Here is a 20,377-nt window from a genome sequence, read left to right as displayed (position 1 = left end):
ACGCCACAGTCCGCTCCACACACTTTAACTGGTGGTAGTCTTGACGGTCAGTTTTTGGACACAAAGTATGATTTGTCAGGTCAGTGAGATGATTGGAAATCGGAAATGTCGAAATGTTTGCATTGTGTATGGTTTTTTTTTTTCGAAAATCCTTGCAACTTTAAAATAAATATCTAGCCCCTACATGATACCTGAAGCAACATGTTTCTCGATTACATGGACGTACAGGTACAACAAAAATGGCTTTAACAGTTCAAATAATCTCTCTGATATTTTTAAATCCGAATATTTTTTGTTGAAATTAATATAGACTTCTTAACTCTAACCCTAACCCTAAACCTAAACCCTAACCCTAAACCCTAACCCTAACCCTAATCCTAACCCTAACCCTAATCTTAACCCTAACCCTAAACCCTAATCCTAGCATCAATTGTATAGTTTTATGTTGATATTCACCCCATATGTACCAAGTTTTAGATTAGTTTTATTGATATACAAGAAATTTCTTGGTAATCCTAAACGGAAGATTATACACACAGAAGAAGAAGTATACTTAACAACAAAATTATTTTCATTTACCTGTGTATAATATGACGTAATTTTTTTCATAGTAGATGTTTTTCTTAAAATTGTTTAACATTTCACAGCGGTTTTATACTTTTGCTATAGTTTAAACCTTTTTATTTACTTTTTACCTTAATAGTTCATCCCTTATTTTTACTATGTATTTGCATTGTATCACAGATCAAATTTATTCGTTCATTGTGTGTTAATTATTTGTGTTACTACGTTGAGTTAAGCCTTCCAATTGATATTTTATAGTGTATTTTTCTATGTTGTGATGTTATACTACTGTTTCAGAAAAGGGAGAAGGTTTGGTACCATTAAAACGTTTAATCCCGCTGCAATTGTTTGCACCTGTCCTAAGTCAGGAATCTGATGTTCAGTGGTTGTCGGCTGTTTATGTGGTTCATAAGTGTTTCTTGTTTCTCGTTTTTATGTAAATAAGACCGTTGGTTTTCCCGTTTGAATGGTTTAATACAATACTACACCATATTACCGGCTATTACAACGACATAAACAAGATCTGTGTTACCGATTGCCATTTAAAACTATTGTTATTACAATCGTTAACGACTGATTTTGTATCTGCTTTTTCGATTTCCATTGCAATTCAATAGATTTGACCATCGTATACAACAGATTCTGATTTATGTAACGTGTTGCATCAGTCGTACCGATAGCCGGTAATAAAGTGTGAATACTATGCCTGAAACACGTAGACGGATATAACGGCGCACACATATGTAGGTAACTAATTCTATATACAGGTATATAGGCAATGCGAATAAATCCAATAAGTAGGTCCTGTGACAGAGGACGTTCTGGATAAAGTTCGGAAAATTCTGACTGCCATTGAAAATGGGAGTATATTAGATATGGACAGAAATTTTACCTTAAAACCGGCCATCCACGGACCCTTAAAAATGGTGTTTGCAAGGGTTCTTATTGCACAATGAGCGTAGCACTCTCTATTAATGCCCAAATTCTGACCGGACATGGCTGCGTACTTGAAAATCCCACACAGCCAAACGGGCGTCCCACTTTGGCAATGGTCGGCCGGAAGAGAACTTAAGTGATCATATATCTATTCCCTTTCCCCACTTGGAGGTAAATGATTTTAGAAAAGTATTTAATGTATACATGTCAAGTACTGACTGCTGAGCTGGTGATAAACTCGGAGACCTGTCCAATGTCTTTAATAAACAACAGAATAGATAATCTGTAAGTTTCAATACGATCCTTATTAAATAATAGTAAAAAAAAGCATAAATGTGAATTTAATATGCGTTCACCTCACAAATATACATTGTCAAGTTTTATTCTTTTAAAATCTGATGGGAATGAAGCTATGCTGGTGTTTATAATTACGCATACTATTGATAAAACTTCTCTTTACAGTAGGAGAAATTAAACGTTGTTCTTGATTTCCATTCTTAGAACGATAAAACATTCAATTGATTTCGTTTGAAGCAATAATCTTGTAATTTAATTTGTCAATTACCCGTTAATAAAACCCCATCGTAGTTTTCCAGGGGATAAAACAAATATGCTAAAAATTCCCCAAAAGATGCCGAAATAAACTTTTGGAAAAAAAAATAATAAAAGAAAATAAAAAAAATAAAAAATAATCCTACGTTATTAGCTGCTTTGTCTGCCGGTACGAACATAAACCGCTTTGGAGTTTATTTTTTACTCTAGAAATGGGTATATCATTAACCCTATTATTGATTTCAGAATTGCTTTCAAAATGAGATATACGAATATCAACAGTTTTCATAATTTTATTCAAATAACTGTCGAAAGATTTTTTATCAGATTTTTTACGTTTACACCAATTTTTACAGTGAGCAGACATTCTTTAATAACCTGACATCACTTTTTGCAATCTATAATAGATGGCGGACAATATTAAGGTCCTTTCATAAAAACAGTTTTGACTTCACGGCCTTCAAAGATGTTGAGGTCTCCTGTAATGACATGACCATAGGGAACATATCTAAAACTAGATGTTTCACAGTCTGAAGTGGAAGGATCATTATATTCTATATTGACGTGTGATGTTACTGTCGTATAATTGAAAATCAAACTTTTTTTTGTAAGAATACGAATTAATAGGTGGTTTTGTATAATCAAAATATTGAGGTATTTGGCTATGGACGGTGGAGTCATTGAATATTCTAGATAAGTTAATAAACTCAATACCTCTGTTTATATATTTTATTTCAGAAAATGCCGTTTATGATTCTTAGGTTAACCGATACTAGGAAACAGTCTGTGATGCCAAAAGGCTGTAATAATACGGGAGTATTCACTCCACGGGCTAAACAATGAAATTTTATAACACTCCAGGAAAATATCATATTGTTTACTTATTGATATATGACCAAGTTTGCTGAATAGTTCATGTCTATTATTATTTTTTGTTATAGATCAGATCAGCAAGTATAATTTATACGATGTTTAATATGCAATTTACGGCTTTTATGTTTACCAGGAGACTATTATTTCTTACCCGTTTATTGAAAATATAAATGACATCGATAGAAGTTTTAGATATGTCTCCCTGTCCCAATATTTTGTCATTGAGACCGAGAGGATAAGCTGTTTAAAAATATATTATTCAAAATGATTCGCGAACTTCACGAGATTTTTCAAATTGCTTGTGTGATTGTGTTGGTTGTTTCTGAACGGTTTCAAGTTGAAGGAATTTTATAAATTTTAGACTGTGATTATGCTTATGCTTATCTAAATGTTGGTATATCAAACTTTTGAATTTTTTAGGTCTTCGAAAGCGGTAAGGGTGCTTCTGGTTTTTTTCTGTAATATTCTCGTCCCGTCTGTCCAACATATTTGAATTGTTAGTAATTCAACTTTATTTTATCATGTTAATCCAACGTGACAGAAATGTGCAAAAAAATTAATTAGAATTTATAGTGTCGTATTAATTTTACGCTACAATCTCGTCAAAAGAAAAACGATAATATTAAACGTCACATTTACGTGTGTTCAACATTATATATAAGATGTAATGATTACAATGCTGCACTAATGTAACTAAAACATAAACATAAACAAATATAATGATAAATTGGTTACAAGATAGCGTTTATTTATACTGAAGACACATGGTAAATAATCGTTTTAAAGAATACAATGAGGGTGAAATGTTCAGACTGTCTAGTGGTTGCTATTTACTTGTACACATTAACATGATTAACAACATACGGAACCGTCTGAAAAGCTAATGAACAGTACTTAATTGACTGCAAGCAAAATATCCGAAAATTGACTTAAAGATTGATAATGACTTAATAATGTATTGTTCAAACTTTAAAGATGGTGTTAAAATGACCGTTTCAGAAAAAAAATGATTTAATCTTTTTGGTTATGGTCAGATAGAATGGCTCTATTTGAGGTTATATCCTGAAAGAAAAGAAGGTTGAAAACAAAATATGCAATGCCAACAAAGACAAATCAATACCAAAATCCTTTATCCAACGCCTAATGATTATAGAGATAATTCTCCGTAACAATCCGAAAGTTTTTTCGTCGATATAGTAATATGTTTTATGTTAAAACACTCAAGAATCATTAGAAGTTTGACATTTCTTTTTTCAAAAATATTTGTATATCCTTTGAAAACATGTTGAATCTGAGACAATTGAATTATACAATTTATAACTTAATGTAAGCTTTATAAAATACGTCTGCCACATTATCTTCATATTTTCGTTCAGTTATTTATATGTTGCGCTTGATACATAATCAATCGAAAATTGGGAGCTACTGCGGTGAACTAACTGTGATTATATGCATGATGTTAATCGAGACAGGCATTTACAATTAGTCGCATGTTCTACAATGAGAAAAGATGGTAAGATTGGCAATACATATCCAAAATGTCAAAAATGTCAGAATGATACAGATGTAGCAACTGTCTGTCACTCTGTGGCCTTGAACAATTTGAAAATCCCATTGAACGTTTCTTAGTTTACCTGAGAAACTTTAGGACAGAGCTGAAAGTTTCGTAATTATAACTGTCAACCATTTGGTCATTTTGGTTATATATACTTGTAAAACATCAGTCAAACAACTTGCTACATAATTATGTGTCTCTTTTATCACTTAATAGAAAGAATGAGTAAACCAACAGAACGCAAACCATTAATAACGACAATAACACCTGAGTTACAGAGACTAGTAAAAGAAATACCAAAAACATTACAAAAAAATACAGGTATGGAAATGTGTTATATGAATACTTATAAGATAAAAACCTTTGGTAGATATTGCATTCTAAAATATATGGGTCAATGATACAATCTTGAAATTTTGTTTTAAACAACTTGTAAAGCAGTCTTTTAATCTGAATTTCAGTATTAGTTGTTAAAAAAAAAAGAAAGGACTTAAATTTAAAGTTAGAAGTATGTGAAGGAAAGGATGTTTTGTGTCTACAATAATATTCGGTAGCAATTAATTAACAAAACAGCCTTAAAAACTTGAATACGACCAATTTGGGGCCTTATTGGTCAAAGGACATAAGACCTAAAGGCCTTTGCGTCCGTTGGTGCGTTATTCCGTTACATTTTATTTACACTCGCTACCTTCATAACCCCTAGCGTTAAGAAGTGAAATGGGAATCATATTTACCTCTACTATATATGTTATCCTACGTTAAAGGTCATGGTCAAAGTATTAGTTTTACTAAGTCACCCCGTGTATAGTTAAAAAATCGTTTCCGGTCTTCAAAATCTAAATTCCATTTAATATATTTGTTCACCACTACTACAAGGTGTGTCTTCTATAAAGTCAAAAGTTCAACCCTGTCACCCCTGTGCATATGTAATCAATCGTGCTATCTAAATTGAGACCGAATGAGTTAAGTATTCGAATTTCAGAGAATATTCACAACATTTAGATAATATACTCGTACAGAAAGTCAACACACAAAATGAAGGCCATGGTCAAACGCGCACTTCAACTAAGTCAATCCTGCAGTGCATATGAACAAGATCCTTCCACCCCCTATATTTCAAACACATGAATTTGGAAATGTTAACTACAATGATGAACATTCGCCTCAAGAGAGAAAGCCATACAGTGAATGTCTTGGTCAAAAACTTTCAAAAACTCTGTCGACCCATTTTTTATCCACAACTACTCCTTAAGCCCTGTTTAGAATTGGTTTACCCTTAAACGCAAAATTTAGGGTACGTAAACAGTAATCATCCTCTTTCTCCATCCGTCAATTATTTTCTGTTTGTATGATCATGTGCCTTCTTAGCACATTTCCTCCTTACCTGCTGGGCAAATATTGAAAATACTTTACAAAGATGGAGAACACTATCTAACAATGTATCAATGAATATAATCATGGTTCTTCTTGTTCAAGGTGGATAAAAAAAACTCGTTACTTTTGATGATCTGAATGCCAATTTTAAATGATAATTCATCATAGAATGTTTAAGACAAGTTCAAATTTAGATAGCAGGCACATATTTACGCATTTGAATACGAGTATTACAGAAATATTGAGCCCTACTTTATACGGCTAAAAGTGTATGTCTCAGCATGATTATTTATAGATCTACCAGACGAAATAGATGACAGGAAAACAAGATGGTTAATAGTGGGTATCTGTCTTCATACAATCATATCTCCAGTACTGAGGAAATATGTTGTTCCCGTTGTTACGAGGCTGTTTTTTTCTCTAATAAGTCGGAACAAAATTCATAAGCAAACTTATGGAAGTCATCTAAAGATATTTGATCTGACCAACACAGAACTGAATTATGAAGCAATTAATAAAAACAAAACTAAATATGGAAGTGATAGGGCTCTTTATGATTATAGAGTCATGAGTCCTGTGGATTTATCCCGATTATTCCTTCAGACTCATATGGCACATTTCACAGCATTTGATAACTCGTGTGATTCATCTGCCCTACTTGGAATCATTGTTAACATTGGCAAATTTCCAGCAGTTGTAGAGTCTGATGCTAGAAAGGTAATTTTAATATACCGTTCCTCTTTCGATTTGTAATTGTACATATTTTCTAATTCCTATACACATTTTGTGCACATACGTGTCTGTCAATTGTATTTTGAACAATGCCGGAGATCAAATTGGAAATTGTTCAATTTTTATAGAAGCAAGTATAAATTATTCAATTGAATTTTCGTTATTGAAACAAACAGTTTTTAGAATAATTGTGTTTCATCAAGTCAAAATCGCTGCCCTTCGAACGTGTAGTTTTATGTCTATTTTGAATAATAAAAGTTCTGAATTATCCTATTAAAATCAAAAGAATTCTCCCATCTAGCTTCACACTCATTTTAACATTGGAAGGCATTATCTTTGCCAAATGGTTTGTACATATTTCTATTTTTGGCCAAATGTGAGTGAAAGACCAGCTCACATTTTGTAAAGAAGGTCCTTGTATTTGATATAAGATTAAAATATCCTTTCTTACTTCGGTAGTATTATTCCATTACTGCACGTCCCCAAACTTCAATTGACTCGTGAGTCTTGTGGTAGCGTACTTGCCTTAAATTATGGAGATCGTGGATTGAATCCCTGGCAAAACAAAAGACTTAAAATTGGTATTCGCTTCGAAAGTGGAATTTACGAGTCAGAGCATAGGCTGGTAGACTTAGAGTAAGAATTAGAGTATTCCTTTTGACCTGTTACCTTATGTTTGTATCTTGTGAATTAGGTAGTAGAGTAATGTCTGCCTCATCGTTTTGGTCTAGTACAAGGTAAGGTTGATATCCAAATCTTATTTTAACATGTTTACTCCTGATATCTTTCTAATATTTTCACTAGAACTTTAAATTCAATCTGTTCATTCTTTAGTTGTTTGTTATGGTTTTATACCTACCTGATCAACTGTGGCATAAAAGAGATGTGAAAGATAGCAAGAGACAACATAATCTGACAACGCCATGGCTAAATAAGAAAAAAAAGAAACAGACAGACAGACAGACAGACAGACAGACAAACAACCGAACAACAAAACACAACATGGAAAACTAAAGGCTTAGCAACTCGTATTGAAATTTTCGACTTATTATGATTAACAATGATTGCAGTTATTATTTATACATAAATATTTTCATAATTAGAACGCTTGTATTAGTCATACTTAATTATGGTGAGCTGCATTTTGTGGATATATATCGACAAGTTACAAATTTGAATGTTCGAAAAAATATAAATGTATTGTAGGTTTGTACACTATTTCACAGCTTACCTTTTTGAACAATTATGTCAGTTTATATTTTATTTTATTTATAAATGTGAAGGTAATTTTATAGATACGATCAGATGTACAGAATCCCTGGACACATTGGGATTTTACAGAATGGACTTCTATAAGATATAGAGATTCATTCCAGTCGATGAGACATCTTATTAGCAACCTCAGGCTGAGTAACAGAGAGGAAAACAAAATCCAATGTGATCTACATAGCTGGGCAGGAAAAGGTAAATGCATTAATGATATACAGTCAGGGACATTACTTAATCAAGTAACTTTTAAAATTACCCATACAAGTTATGTTGAAAACGAAGCTATTTTAAATATTACTTATATAAGTAACTTTTCTAAATATTGTTTTTATAAGTGTCCAACTTTACAGATTTTACTAGCTTTAAAAAATCTTGGTTATTTTCCCCATAGAATATAATATCTAATCCTTCTGAAACACTAATTTTCTTTCTGACGCACATATCTTTGATATCGAAGCTTTTGGGTCAAAGATTGGTCTCTTTGGGACTATTGAAATATAATTTTCCTCAAAAATCTTGAAGGTAGACAGATATGTCAATGCAACTTCCTAAATGTATGTTAAACGTAATTTTAAAAAGACCAACAGATATTTTTTGAAATTTCAGAAATCATTGTTTGAATTTCAAGACTTTGTTAGGAATGTATTCAGAACATTTTCAGTATTTTTCAAATATTTTATTTACAAATCCTCACGGATACAAATTCTACAATTTTACCCACAAAAATTTGATTTACAGTTAGATGTCAAATTTCAACCATAATTGGCTTCTATGACAAAGATTGATAAAATAGTATAGGCAGATAAAAAGATACTCTGCATTTATACCAAGGTTAGAGAAAGGACAATGTATGATAAGGGTCATTTTTGGCCCCCTCTCGGAACCAGTTCATATTCATACCATCAATAGCCCTCTGGCAGGTACTACAAAAAATAACAATTTTTATTCGTTCCTGTGACTCTTTGGTTGCTAGCAACCGATTTCTAAAATCAAACTTGCAGTCTGCTTTTCGTTAAAAAAATCACTTTTCAATGATTTTTGATGGTTTATTATGTTAAATCATATTATATTGTTTATCTGTACAAGTTTTTTTTGTTTCCTTCAACAAAAAAATAAATGTCTTATGCCTAGCAACTACATAACTCAGATATTTTGCTTAGCAACCATACTATTGCAGGCATTTAATGTATGTATTTGCACAAACAAGTAACATTCAGTGTATGACAACACTATAGTATTAATACAAACAAGCTACTTTGTTCCATGCATCAGTTTAAGACTTGAATTTTGCTTAGAAACTACCTAGCAACGTGGATTTTGCATAGCAACCATACTATTTTAGGCATTTAAAGTATGTATTTGCACATACAACGAAAATCACAAACCACAAATAAATAATTCATATCTACTGGCTAGATTTTCTAATGCATTAGTTTTAGATTAGTATTTTCCATAAAAACTACCTAGCAACGTGTATTTTCCATAGCAACCATACTATTTCAGGCATTTAGTGTATGTAATTGCATATATAAGTTACATTGGGTGTTTGACAACAACATATTATTAATACAAACAAGCTAGTTTGTTCCATGCATCAGTTTCAGATTGGTATTTTGCTCAGAAACTACCTAGCAACATATATTTTACATAGCAACCATACTATTTCAAGCAATTAATTATGTATTTGCATATACAATTTTCATGGCATGACAACAACAAACTATTTCTTCATGCAAGCTATATTTGCCTATGCATCAGTTTCAGATTCGTACTGTCACCTAAAACTACCAAGCAATTTCAATTTTGCATAGCAACAAGTTTTTGTATTGTTACATTTTTGTAGAAAATATATGATTGATTTCGACATATCCATGATTTTTTCATATATATAAGCTGCAGTAACTTTCTAAATGTAGCTGCATAACAATGTGTGTATCTAAGGATTTCATCAGCATACTAGTATAGTATTTTTTTTAACAGTCACTACAGGTTTTACATTAAGTGCATGGTTGCAAAGGAAGATGTATTGTATATATAAAAAAGAAGATGTGGTATGATTGCCAATGAGACAACTCTCCACAAGAGACCAAATGACACAGAAAGTAACAACTATAGGTCACCGTACGACCTTCAACAATGAGCAAAGCCCATACCGCACAGTCACCTATAAATGGCCACGAAATGACAATGTAAAACAATTCAAACGAGAAAACTAACGGCCTAATTTATGTACAAAAAATGAACGAAAAACAAATATGTAACACATAAACAAACGACAACCACTGAATAACAGGCTCCTGACTTGGGACAGGCACATACATACAGAATGTGGCGGGGTTAAACATGTTATAAAACGGGATCCCAACCCTCCCCCAAACCTGGGACAGTAGTGTAACAGTGCAACATAAGAACAAACTATCAAAATCAGTTGAAAGAGGCTTAACTCATCAGATGGATAAAAATACAAAAACTACAAATACAAGTGGACGTGGCCGGGTACTTGTACACCCAAACAACAAAAAGACACTAAGTACAGATCTGAGAGTACTCGCAGTTACTGACAGCTAGTTCAAAGCCACTAACAACTAATAAAAAAAATCATGCATCTAAGACTAAATATGCATAATTTCAGCATTGCCTTTCTTTGTATGTCAAGTTTTTTCAGATGGGTTGGGTAATCGTGGTTGCAGTATTTTTGGAAAATTCGGGGGTGTTATTTTTTTTTTTTTTTTAAATTAAACTTACAATTAGAAGCTGCAAACCTTTCTTTAGTAAATAGTTTTTTTTTTCTGTCGAATGGACAAAAGAATCATTTTGTTTATACAAATTCTATATATTAAATAAATAAAGTGTCACATTTTCTGTGTATCCAGGTGACAACACTCTGTTGATTTAAAAATGTACTAGTTTACCTCTGTTTCATTACACAATTTTTTTAGAAGAGGGTGTTTTTGTGTTGACCTATGAACTTTGTTTACCAGATTTCATTTGGTACTAAAGAAAACAACCAAACCTTTAAAAACAAATATCATTTTAATTTCCCTCACTATCATTGAAATGCAATAAAATAAAAACATTATAAGTAACAGGGAAATACATCTCTGTCTGTCTGTCTGTCTCCCTATTAAGTACCATACTTTCATTGAAATACATTGTATTTAATAAAATAAGTACATTATAAGTAACAGGGATATGAACTTACACACACACACACACACACATTACTTCTCTCTCTCTTTCTCTGTAAATATCTCTGTTTTCCATATACTATCATTGAAACAAGGTGTGTTTAATAAAATAAGTGCATCATAAGTGGCAGTAACTTGCACACACACACACACACATTTTCTCTCTCTCTTTCTCTCTTGCTCTTTCTCTTACTGTCTCTCTTTTGCTCTTTCCCTCTTTCAAATAGAATTTCCTCCATGTATCATGAGTATTTTAAATCGATTATTTGTATAATATTTGATTGCGGAATTTAAAAATTAACAAGATCAACTGAATCATATTAAAGCATGAAAAAATAGTCCATCTCCAAAGTAAATGAACATCATTCACACACACATACAAATATACACAGACAAAATTATTAACTGCAATATGATAATTTTCAGAAAATGACTATGGTCAACAAGCAAAATCAAACATAATCTTTTGTGACAAAGACTTTGTTTTGAATGTCATTATTCTCCTTAATTAATTTCAGACAATTAAATTATTTGTATTCACGTAAGGACTAGAAAAATGTCTAAATGTGTGCAAATTCCAAAGATCATTGTGAAAAAATTTGTCTGTGGAAGATTTATGGATTCATAGACTAGGCCATTAATGCAGTTATTAGATTAAAAAAATCAAAGGTCTTTTGTGATTGAGTTCCATATTTTGAACCATATTAAAGCTCTTATGATTTAAATGTCAAGCTACCGATATTTAGTTTTTAGATTTCCTGTTACAAATGGATTTTATAAGAAATAGCATTTACTATTTAATTATTCAAGCTCAAATTGTTCATCATCTGTAAAAGTAACTAGCTATATATAGATTTCACAATTTACAGGCAAATACTTTGATTTTATGATGTCCTTTGAATTGTAAATATATGGAAACAGATATTAATTATCAGATAATTAATGAACTTCAAGCAATTAAATATATGAATACAAATTAATTTCATCTATTTACTAATTAATGTTAATTAGGTTATACTGATAAGGAAACTATTGTCTACTCTTCAATGCCAGCTGATGATGAGGGATTATCTGACAGTGTACCCGTATGTGCATATGAAATGGAGGTATTTCCCGATAAACGTGATGGCTTGAGACTTTTCATGTGCCTCTCTAGTCCCAAATACCACAGCACACTTGCCACATCTGCACAGCAGCCCACCATCCTAGCCCCAACTTTGCACGTGCAGTACCATCCATTAACAGGCTTTTCCACACTTAACCCAGCATTGTAGTCAATCCATAATGTATGGATGGTAGATTTGGAATGTCTTGATTGAATTTTGACTTGCAGAAGAGTTTCAGATTCTTTGCAAAGTAATAGTTCATAATTTCCAGATTCAGAGAGATGTTCCCTTGTGTATCCTGGTGCCTGTTTAAGTTGGTAGATACCTAAAGTGATATCCCTTAATATTTCCTCTGTCAGTTTTGGAAAATTTTCAAGTACTGTGCCAGAAGCATTAATTGGTAAGTATACAGTTCTCCGTCTAATCAAGTTGTTCTGTTCTACATAAGTTTGTAGACTGTTTTCTAAGACAGAGCGGTCAAGCATCTTCTTAGCTACTTCTTCATTTTCAGGGTTACAGACAAGAGGTCGTTTGTACTTATTTAGTATACCACCAGTAATCTTTACTAAATCACCAATACTGGAAATCATGGTATTTGGAACCACCTTTTCAAAAAAATGAAACTGTTTCAATCTGGCATTTGTGCTTTCTACAACCCAGCGACATTTAGTTACTAAGCGAGTCAGATTAGCTTCGTTCGTTGTTAACTGTTTTTTCCCTTTTACCAAACAAACAGGCATCTTAACCATATATCCCTGATCTTCCAAGTACTGAACTGCATCCCTGAAACCCCTATCTACAATGCAAATATCATCATCCTGCAACCATGCTGTTATGTTCTCCAAGTTGTTTGTTATGGCATGTTTTGTTATTGATGCATCGTTATTGTGACCGTCTGCAAAGTAAGGCCCTAAGATCGACAGGATATAGCCGTCAGTTCCTACAATTATCATAGGTTTGACCAATGGGCGGTGTTTGTGCATGCTGTAAGACATTCTCTGGAAATGATAATCACTACTTTTTTGAATGAAAATGTATGTGCCGTCCAGGACGATTACTGCTTGTCTTGGATCTGTAGTGAACAATTGCTTTGCTACTGGTGTTGTATGGTTTGTTACAAAATCTCCATGACTTATATGCTGAAAACCTAGTGTATGTGGAACAAAGGTTTCCATTAAAGTTCTTCTTGCTGCATGGATAATTCTCTGTACCTGAGATGTTTTCAACCCAAAGACTGTTCCAAGAATTTTGTTTGACAAACCAACACGGAGCTTGGTAAGAAATACTCCAAGGCAAGTCCTTACTGACCTTACTCCAGAACTCCTTACAGTGGACATGTATCCAAGTAAGTCACTAAACTGATCCTTACTCAGTCCTGTCAAGTCATTATAATTTTCTTCAGTCATGAGTGCAGGTATATCAAAGTTTAAACGTGAAGATGTCATTTTCATTATTGTTCTTAAATCATTTAAGAGACCTGTTATGTCAGTACGAGAAAAATATTCATGCTGTTTTGATGACTGTAAAACATCTAATGCTTTCATCTTAAAAAATCTACTTTCCATATGTGTTTTGCAACATCGACTTTTTTGGTTAATGAAAATTCCTTTTTCAATAAATGATTGAGTTCTGGCTTCAGATGTTATTGTTACCAGACAATGCCGCTTGTTTCCTTCCTTCTTACATACAATGCAGTACCTGTGTGTTTTTGGTGCGGATTTTATATCTAGCCTAATTGACTTTGGTGATGTAAAAACATTAGCTGCACATGCTCCAGGAATATCTGCCACATTTTTTCCCCTTGAATTGTTTGTCTCAATTGAGCGAGATCTTATTGTTTTATTGCAAGTTTTTACTTGTTTATAAAGTTTTGCTGTGCAAGATGCACATAACCTGTCTGTTTCCTGGATACATCTCTGCAATTCATCTGTTAGGAGTGTCTTTAATACACCACTGAAGCAGCGTCTTCTGTTATTAAGCTGGCATCTTTTCTTACAAAGACAGCAATTCACAGACTTTGTCATCTTGTAAAAATACTGGAATAGAAAAAAAATAAAATGAAACACTGTGAGCATTATGGACATAATTAATGGACAAAAAGAATATATGTATATATTTCATTACCTGAAGATCTGTTAAAGCAGTGAAAGTGCTAGTAAAAGTGATGAATTGAAACCGTTATTATCTTATATTTATTTTCTTACATATTATATATATATATATTTTTTTTTAAATGCCTAAAAAGTGTACAAAAAAACACCAATAACAAACAAGAGGCTCTCAAGAGCCTGAATCGCTCACCTGTATTTCAGAGGAGAAGATTTTTAAATGTAAGCAAACTTGATGAACAAATTGTGTAAAATTGTCTTTAAAGGGCAATAACTCATTAAGGGGTCAATTGACAATTTTGGTCATATTAACTTTTTTGTAGATCTTACTTTGCTGAACATTATTGCTGCTTACAGTTTATATATATCTATAATAATATTCAAAATAATAACAAAAAACTGCAAAATTTTGTTAAAACTACCAATTCGGTGGCAGCAACCCAACAATGGGTTGTTCGATTCGTCTGATAATTTCAGGGCCGATAGATCTTGACTAATTAAACAATTTTACCCCATGTCAGATTTGCTCTATAAGCTTTAGTTTTTGAGATATAAGCCAAAAACTGCATTTGACCCCTATGTTCTATTTTTAGCCATGGCGGCCATGTTTGTAGATCAATCAAAACTTCGGATACAATTTATAAACTAGATACTCTAAGGAACATTTAGTTAAAGTTTGAAGGTATTTGGCCCAGTAGTTTCAGAGGAGAAGATTTTTTAAATAGTTCATGACGACAGACGATGACAAACCATGACAGATGACGACGACAGACGATGGACGCCAAGTGATGGCATAAGCTCACATGGGGCCCTTGGGGCCCCTGTGAGCTAAAAATGGAGTTGTAGATTTGTATCCTAACTGTATATATGTAGTTGATAAAATAGAATAAAATGGCCCGCAGGGCGCAGCTTGACACAACCGCAGAGGTCGAACCCTGAACAATTGGGGCAAGTATGAAAACAACATTCAAGCTTGATGCAACTCTGAATTTGGATTGTGATTAAATATTTGACACAGCATAGGTTTCTGACACAGAATGAATGTGGTCTAAGAACTTAAAAATTTTAAATTGGACATTTACCTATTATGGTCCAATATCCCAAATCTAAATACATGGTTAGATTCAGCATATCAAAAAAAACAAGAATTCAATTTTTGATGAAATCAAACAAAGTTTAATTTTGGACCCTTTGGAACTCAATGTGGACCAATTTAAAAACAGGTCGCAAAATTCAAAAACGTAATACACCGTTAGATTCAGCACATCAAAGATCCCCATATATGCAATTTTTGTTGAAATCAAACAAAGTTTAATTTTGGACCCTGATTTAGACCAACTTGAAAACTGGGCCCATAATCAAAAATCTAAATACATGTTTAGATTCAGCATATCAAAAAACTCAAAGATTCAATTTTTGTTAAAATCAAACTAAGTTTTATATTGGACCTTTTGGACCTTAATGTAGTCCAATTTGAAAACAGGAACAAAAATTAAAAATCTAAATATACGGTTAGATGCAGCATATCGAAGAACCCCAATAATAATTTAATTTTTGATGAAATCAAACAAAGTTTAATTTTGGACCCTTTGGACCTCAATGTGGACCAATTTAAAAACAGGGCCCAAAATCCAAAAATGTAATACACCGTTAGATTCAGCACATCAAAGATCCCCATATATGCAATTTTTGTTGAAATCAAACAAAATTTAATTTTGGACCCTGATTTAGACCAACTTGAAAACTGGGCCCATAATCAAAAATCTAAATACATTTAAGATTCAGCATATCAAGAAACTCAAGAATTCAATTTTTGTTAAAATCAAACTAAGTTGTATATTGGACCTTTTGGACCTTAATGTAGTCCAATTTGAAAACAGGAACAAAAATTAAAAATCTAAATACACGGTTAGATGCGGCATATCAAAGAACCCAAATAATTCAATTTTCAATGAAATCAAACAAAGTTTAATTTTGGACTCTTTGGACCTCAATGTGGACTAATTTAAAAACGGGGCCCAAAAATTCAAAAACTTAATACACGTTTAGATTCAGCATATCAAAGTACCCCATATATTCAATTTTTGTTGAAATCAAACAAAGTTTAATTTTGGACCCTGATTTAGACCAATTTGAAAACTGGGCCCATAATCAAAAATCTAAATACATGTTTAGATTCAGCATATCAAAACACTCAAGAATTCAATTTTTGTTAAAATCAATTAAGTTTTATATTGGACCTTTTGGACCTTAATGTAGTCCAATTTGAAAACATATTGGACCTTTTGGACCTTAATGTAGTCCAATTTGAAAACAGGAACAAAAATTAAAAATCTAAATACACGGTTAGATGCGGCATATCAAAGAACCCAAATATTTCAATTTTTGATGAAATCAAACAAAAGTTTAATTTTGGACCTCAATGTGGACCAATTTAAAAACGGGGTCCAAAATCCAAAAACTTAATATATGGTTAGATTCAGCATATTAAAGAACCCCAAGAATTTAAGATTAAAACGCCATTGAAATTGGTCAAGAAATTATCAATTTATACAAAGTATTAGAAAAGTATTGTTTTTGGCCCCTAATTCCTAAACAGTTTGGGCCATAATCCCCAAAATCAATCCCAACCTTCCTTTCTTGGTATGGAACATTGTGGTACAATTTCAGTAAGATCCATACACTTACACACAAGTTATTGTCTGGAAACTAGAAAAATGCTTTTTTGGACCCCTTTTTAGACCCTTAATTCCTAATCTGTTGGGACCATAACCCCCAAAATCAACCCCAACTTTCCTCTTGTGGTTTCAAACCTTGTATTTAAATTTCATAGAGATCCATTTACTTAAACTAAAGTTATTGTCCGGAAAGAATGTGTCTTCGGACGACGACGACAACATACCAATATAAGACCGCAAAAAATTGTGGCGGTCGTATATTGGTGTCACGTTGTCGTCCGCGTTCTTGTTTAAAAATTAGAAGAGAAATATAGTGTTTAATTATCTAATAATCCGAGCAAGCATTAAAAGGATATATTCATTTGAAACCAATTTCATTTATTTGTTGTTTTATACAAAACTGTCAATATAAAACACCATTCTTTTTACTACTTTAGACATATTTATTATTGGAAAAATATTCATTTTGAATTTTCTTGTTAAAAACAATTAACAAATACTTACTGTAAGGTACGCATTTGTTTAACTACTATTCAACATCAGGCATAGGTGTTCTTCATACATGTTAAATCAAAATTCACATTTATGGTACAATGTATCTATGGAGAAATCTGAAAAGGAAAAAAAAATATTATTTTTTTACAAATAACACAAGAAAAATTATGAAACAGTTTTGAAAAACAAAAATTTTACAACAGGGGTAGGGAAAATGTAAGAGTGCAAAAGTAATGAACTAAGAAATAAATAAATGTTGTAATTGACATAAGAAAGTACATGATGTTACTTACTATCTATGTAATTTATATAAATAAGCGGTTTTGGTCTCTATATAAGAAAAAATTTCTAACAATTTGCGTTTATTTACAGGATATATATTTTCAAATTTTTTATTATGAATACAGCATGTTTAATATTTAATAACAATGATGCTGATGAACTTGTGCATGGTGTTTTATTTTCAGTAGCAAATATAACATGCTTATTAGGAATGTGAATATTTTGATGAAGCATGAAGTGTAAACAGTGGCTTCTTTGTACTTTAAAGATGTACACTTTTGTAAAGTTTACTTCTTTAGCATAGGCACTCAGGGGTGGGGAGAGGGTTCTGAGCCACCCCCACCCCCCCTTATTTTTTACTGCCAGGTCAGCTCTTATTTTTGAGGTGATTTCTCTTGGCACCAATTTTCTGCAAAGTCCTGGACAGGGTACATGTATTAGGTTACAGGACTCCTATATTTTAAAAGGGGTGGGGTTGGAGGGGGGTCAAGAGGGGTTGCAATCCCCCCTTACAGAAATGAAAAGTTTGCTGCAATATTGCAACAATATAGCGGCAATATTGCAGCAAACAAATTTGCTTGCAAGAAGTGTTTGCAAGAAAGTTGCAGGTTGTCGCAGCTACCTGCAACATTCTCGCAATGTTACTGCAACAAAATTTGTTTGCAAGAAAATTGCAGCAAGTTTGCTGCAATGTTGCAAGAAAGAATTTGTTTGCTAGAAAGTTGCAGGAACCTTTTCTTTTATTATTTAAGGAATGACTTTTTGCAACAACTTTGCAAGAAAAGTTTCTTTAATAATGTCAGACAATCAGATAGTTTGCACCAATATTTCAAGCATTTTAAAATATTACATATTAACTATCTTTAAAAAATATGGAAAAAACAAATAAAAAACAAAAAAAAAACCCAAACAACAGAAAAAATGTACCATGCACTTTAAAACACTATACTCTCTCTCCGAAGTCGTAAATTATACATCATACATCGAATGCCCATCGGGGAATTGCTGTTCCAGTGGCTTCTTGATGAGTTTAAGACTATACTAAAACTTGCAAAAGTACATGTTACACATCATAGCAATCTAAAGCACCTATTATGTATACATTATGTGGACAGAGGCAGTGGGGTCATCGTTTGATGGTGTTGAGTCTGTTGTTGAAGATTTCAAACAGGATATCTTAGTCAGACCTTTATTTTAATATTGCGAGGTCATAAAAAGAAAAAAATGATGCATTGTGAATGTTAAGAAGAAAAAATCAACTTTACATCACCGGATCTAGTAGTAAAAAGTGTGAAATTTGTGTTGTACCGCAATGTAGTGAAGGAATAAAGAAAAACAATATGTAGCAACTTTTCCCGTGTTACCTATGCTGTAACAATGGTTTTAAGTTATCACCTGCTACATCATGTGCAGTGCAGCCACTGGAACAAATATTTTCTAACTTTTGCTTTATATACATTTTGTTGTACTAGCTGGGTTTTTTTATTATTAAAAAGGTTAAAGTTTCTTATCACTTCAATAAAGGTCTGACTAAGATATCCTGTTTGAAATCTTCAACAACAGACTCAACACCATCAAACGATGACCCCACTGCCTCTGTCCACATAATGTATACATAATAGGTGCTTTAGATTGCTATGATGTGTAACATGTACTTTTGCAAGTTTTAGTATAGTCTTAAACTCATCAAAAATTAGCAAATACTTACTGTTACAATTCATCTTTAATTCATTTCTTAGTTCATTCCATGGCTTATTTGTTGTACATGGCATATTAATACATATTCAAAACTTTTTGGAGGCAATCTACAAAATAAATTAAATAAAATATTGATGAAAATCAAGTGCAGCAAGGGATTTATTTATTGAAATAATCTTGAATGACTTTAACATTTGAATATTACCTACATGGTGAAGGAAACCAATGAAAGAAAGTGAACCTAAATAAAAGAAACTTGTTTTTTTCATATCTAAGAACCACACATGTTAAACTAATTTGTATTTGGATATAGTATCAAACTGAACAAAAATTTGGAATAGCAAATACTTACGGTTACAATTCATCTTTAATTCATTTCATGGCTTATTTGTTGTACATGGCATATAAATTCACATTCAAAACTTTTTGGAGACAATCTACAAAATAAATTAAATATTTATGAAAATCAAAAACAGCAAGGGATTTATTTATTAAAATAATCTTGAATATTTCAAACAGGGTTAAGGAAACCAATGAAAGGAAGTGAACCTAAATAAAAGGAAACTTGCTTTTTAACATATCTAAAACCCACACGTTTAACTAATTCATTTTCACCCAACTATCGAATTTTTGGTTTTTAGTCTCTTCAAAATTTTAATTGGGAGGCCAACTCCCAACCGTTTTGATTTGAAAAACATTGGTAAGTATTTTTATTTGCAACATTCTGGGAACAATTTGTCAACCTGAATGATCTTTGATGATTTATTTTTTCAATGTTATTTATTAGATTCAGTTAACCTAGCATTTTTCTATGTATGTTCACGGGGGGGGGGGGGGGGGTCTCAACATGGGATTTTGGGTACAGTTGTGCAGCTGAGATTTAAAAAACACCCCCCATTCATATATTGAATAATTGTGAAATCCCTACCTATACATATATTTCACAGCGAAATCATAACCCATTCAT

The 20,377-nt window shown here is 32.3% G+C and overlaps 1 protein-coding gene across 2 annotated transcripts in view; it reads left to right on the top strand.

The window, feature by feature from the left end:
• Positions 1 to 6,150: 6,150 nt before the first annotated feature.
• Positions 6,151 to 20,377, top strand: part of LOC127718961 (uncharacterized) — a 43,964-nt gene continuing 29,737 nt past the window's right edge. For both annotated transcript variants that reach the window (XM_052225030.1, XM_052225029.1), the window contains exons 1-2: positions 6,151 to 6,571; positions 7,882 to 8,050. In XM_052225030.1, coding sequence (XP_052080990.1) covers positions 6,422 to 6,571; positions 7,882 to 8,050 — 319 coding nt within the window. In that variant the 5' untranslated portion in view covers positions 6,151 to 6,421. The remainder of the gene's footprint in view (positions 6,572 to 7,881; positions 8,051 to 20,377) is intronic.

The sequence above is a fragment of the Mytilus californianus genome, unplaced genomic scaffold (assembly GCF_021869535.1).
Source record: "Mytilus californianus isolate M0D057914Y unplaced genomic scaffold, xbMytCali1.0.p SCAF_10, whole genome shotgun sequence".
Lineage (NCBI taxonomy): Eukaryota > Metazoa > Mollusca > Bivalvia > Mytilida > Mytilidae > Mytilus > Mytilus californianus.
This window is presented reverse-complemented; position numbering and strand designations above follow the sequence as displayed.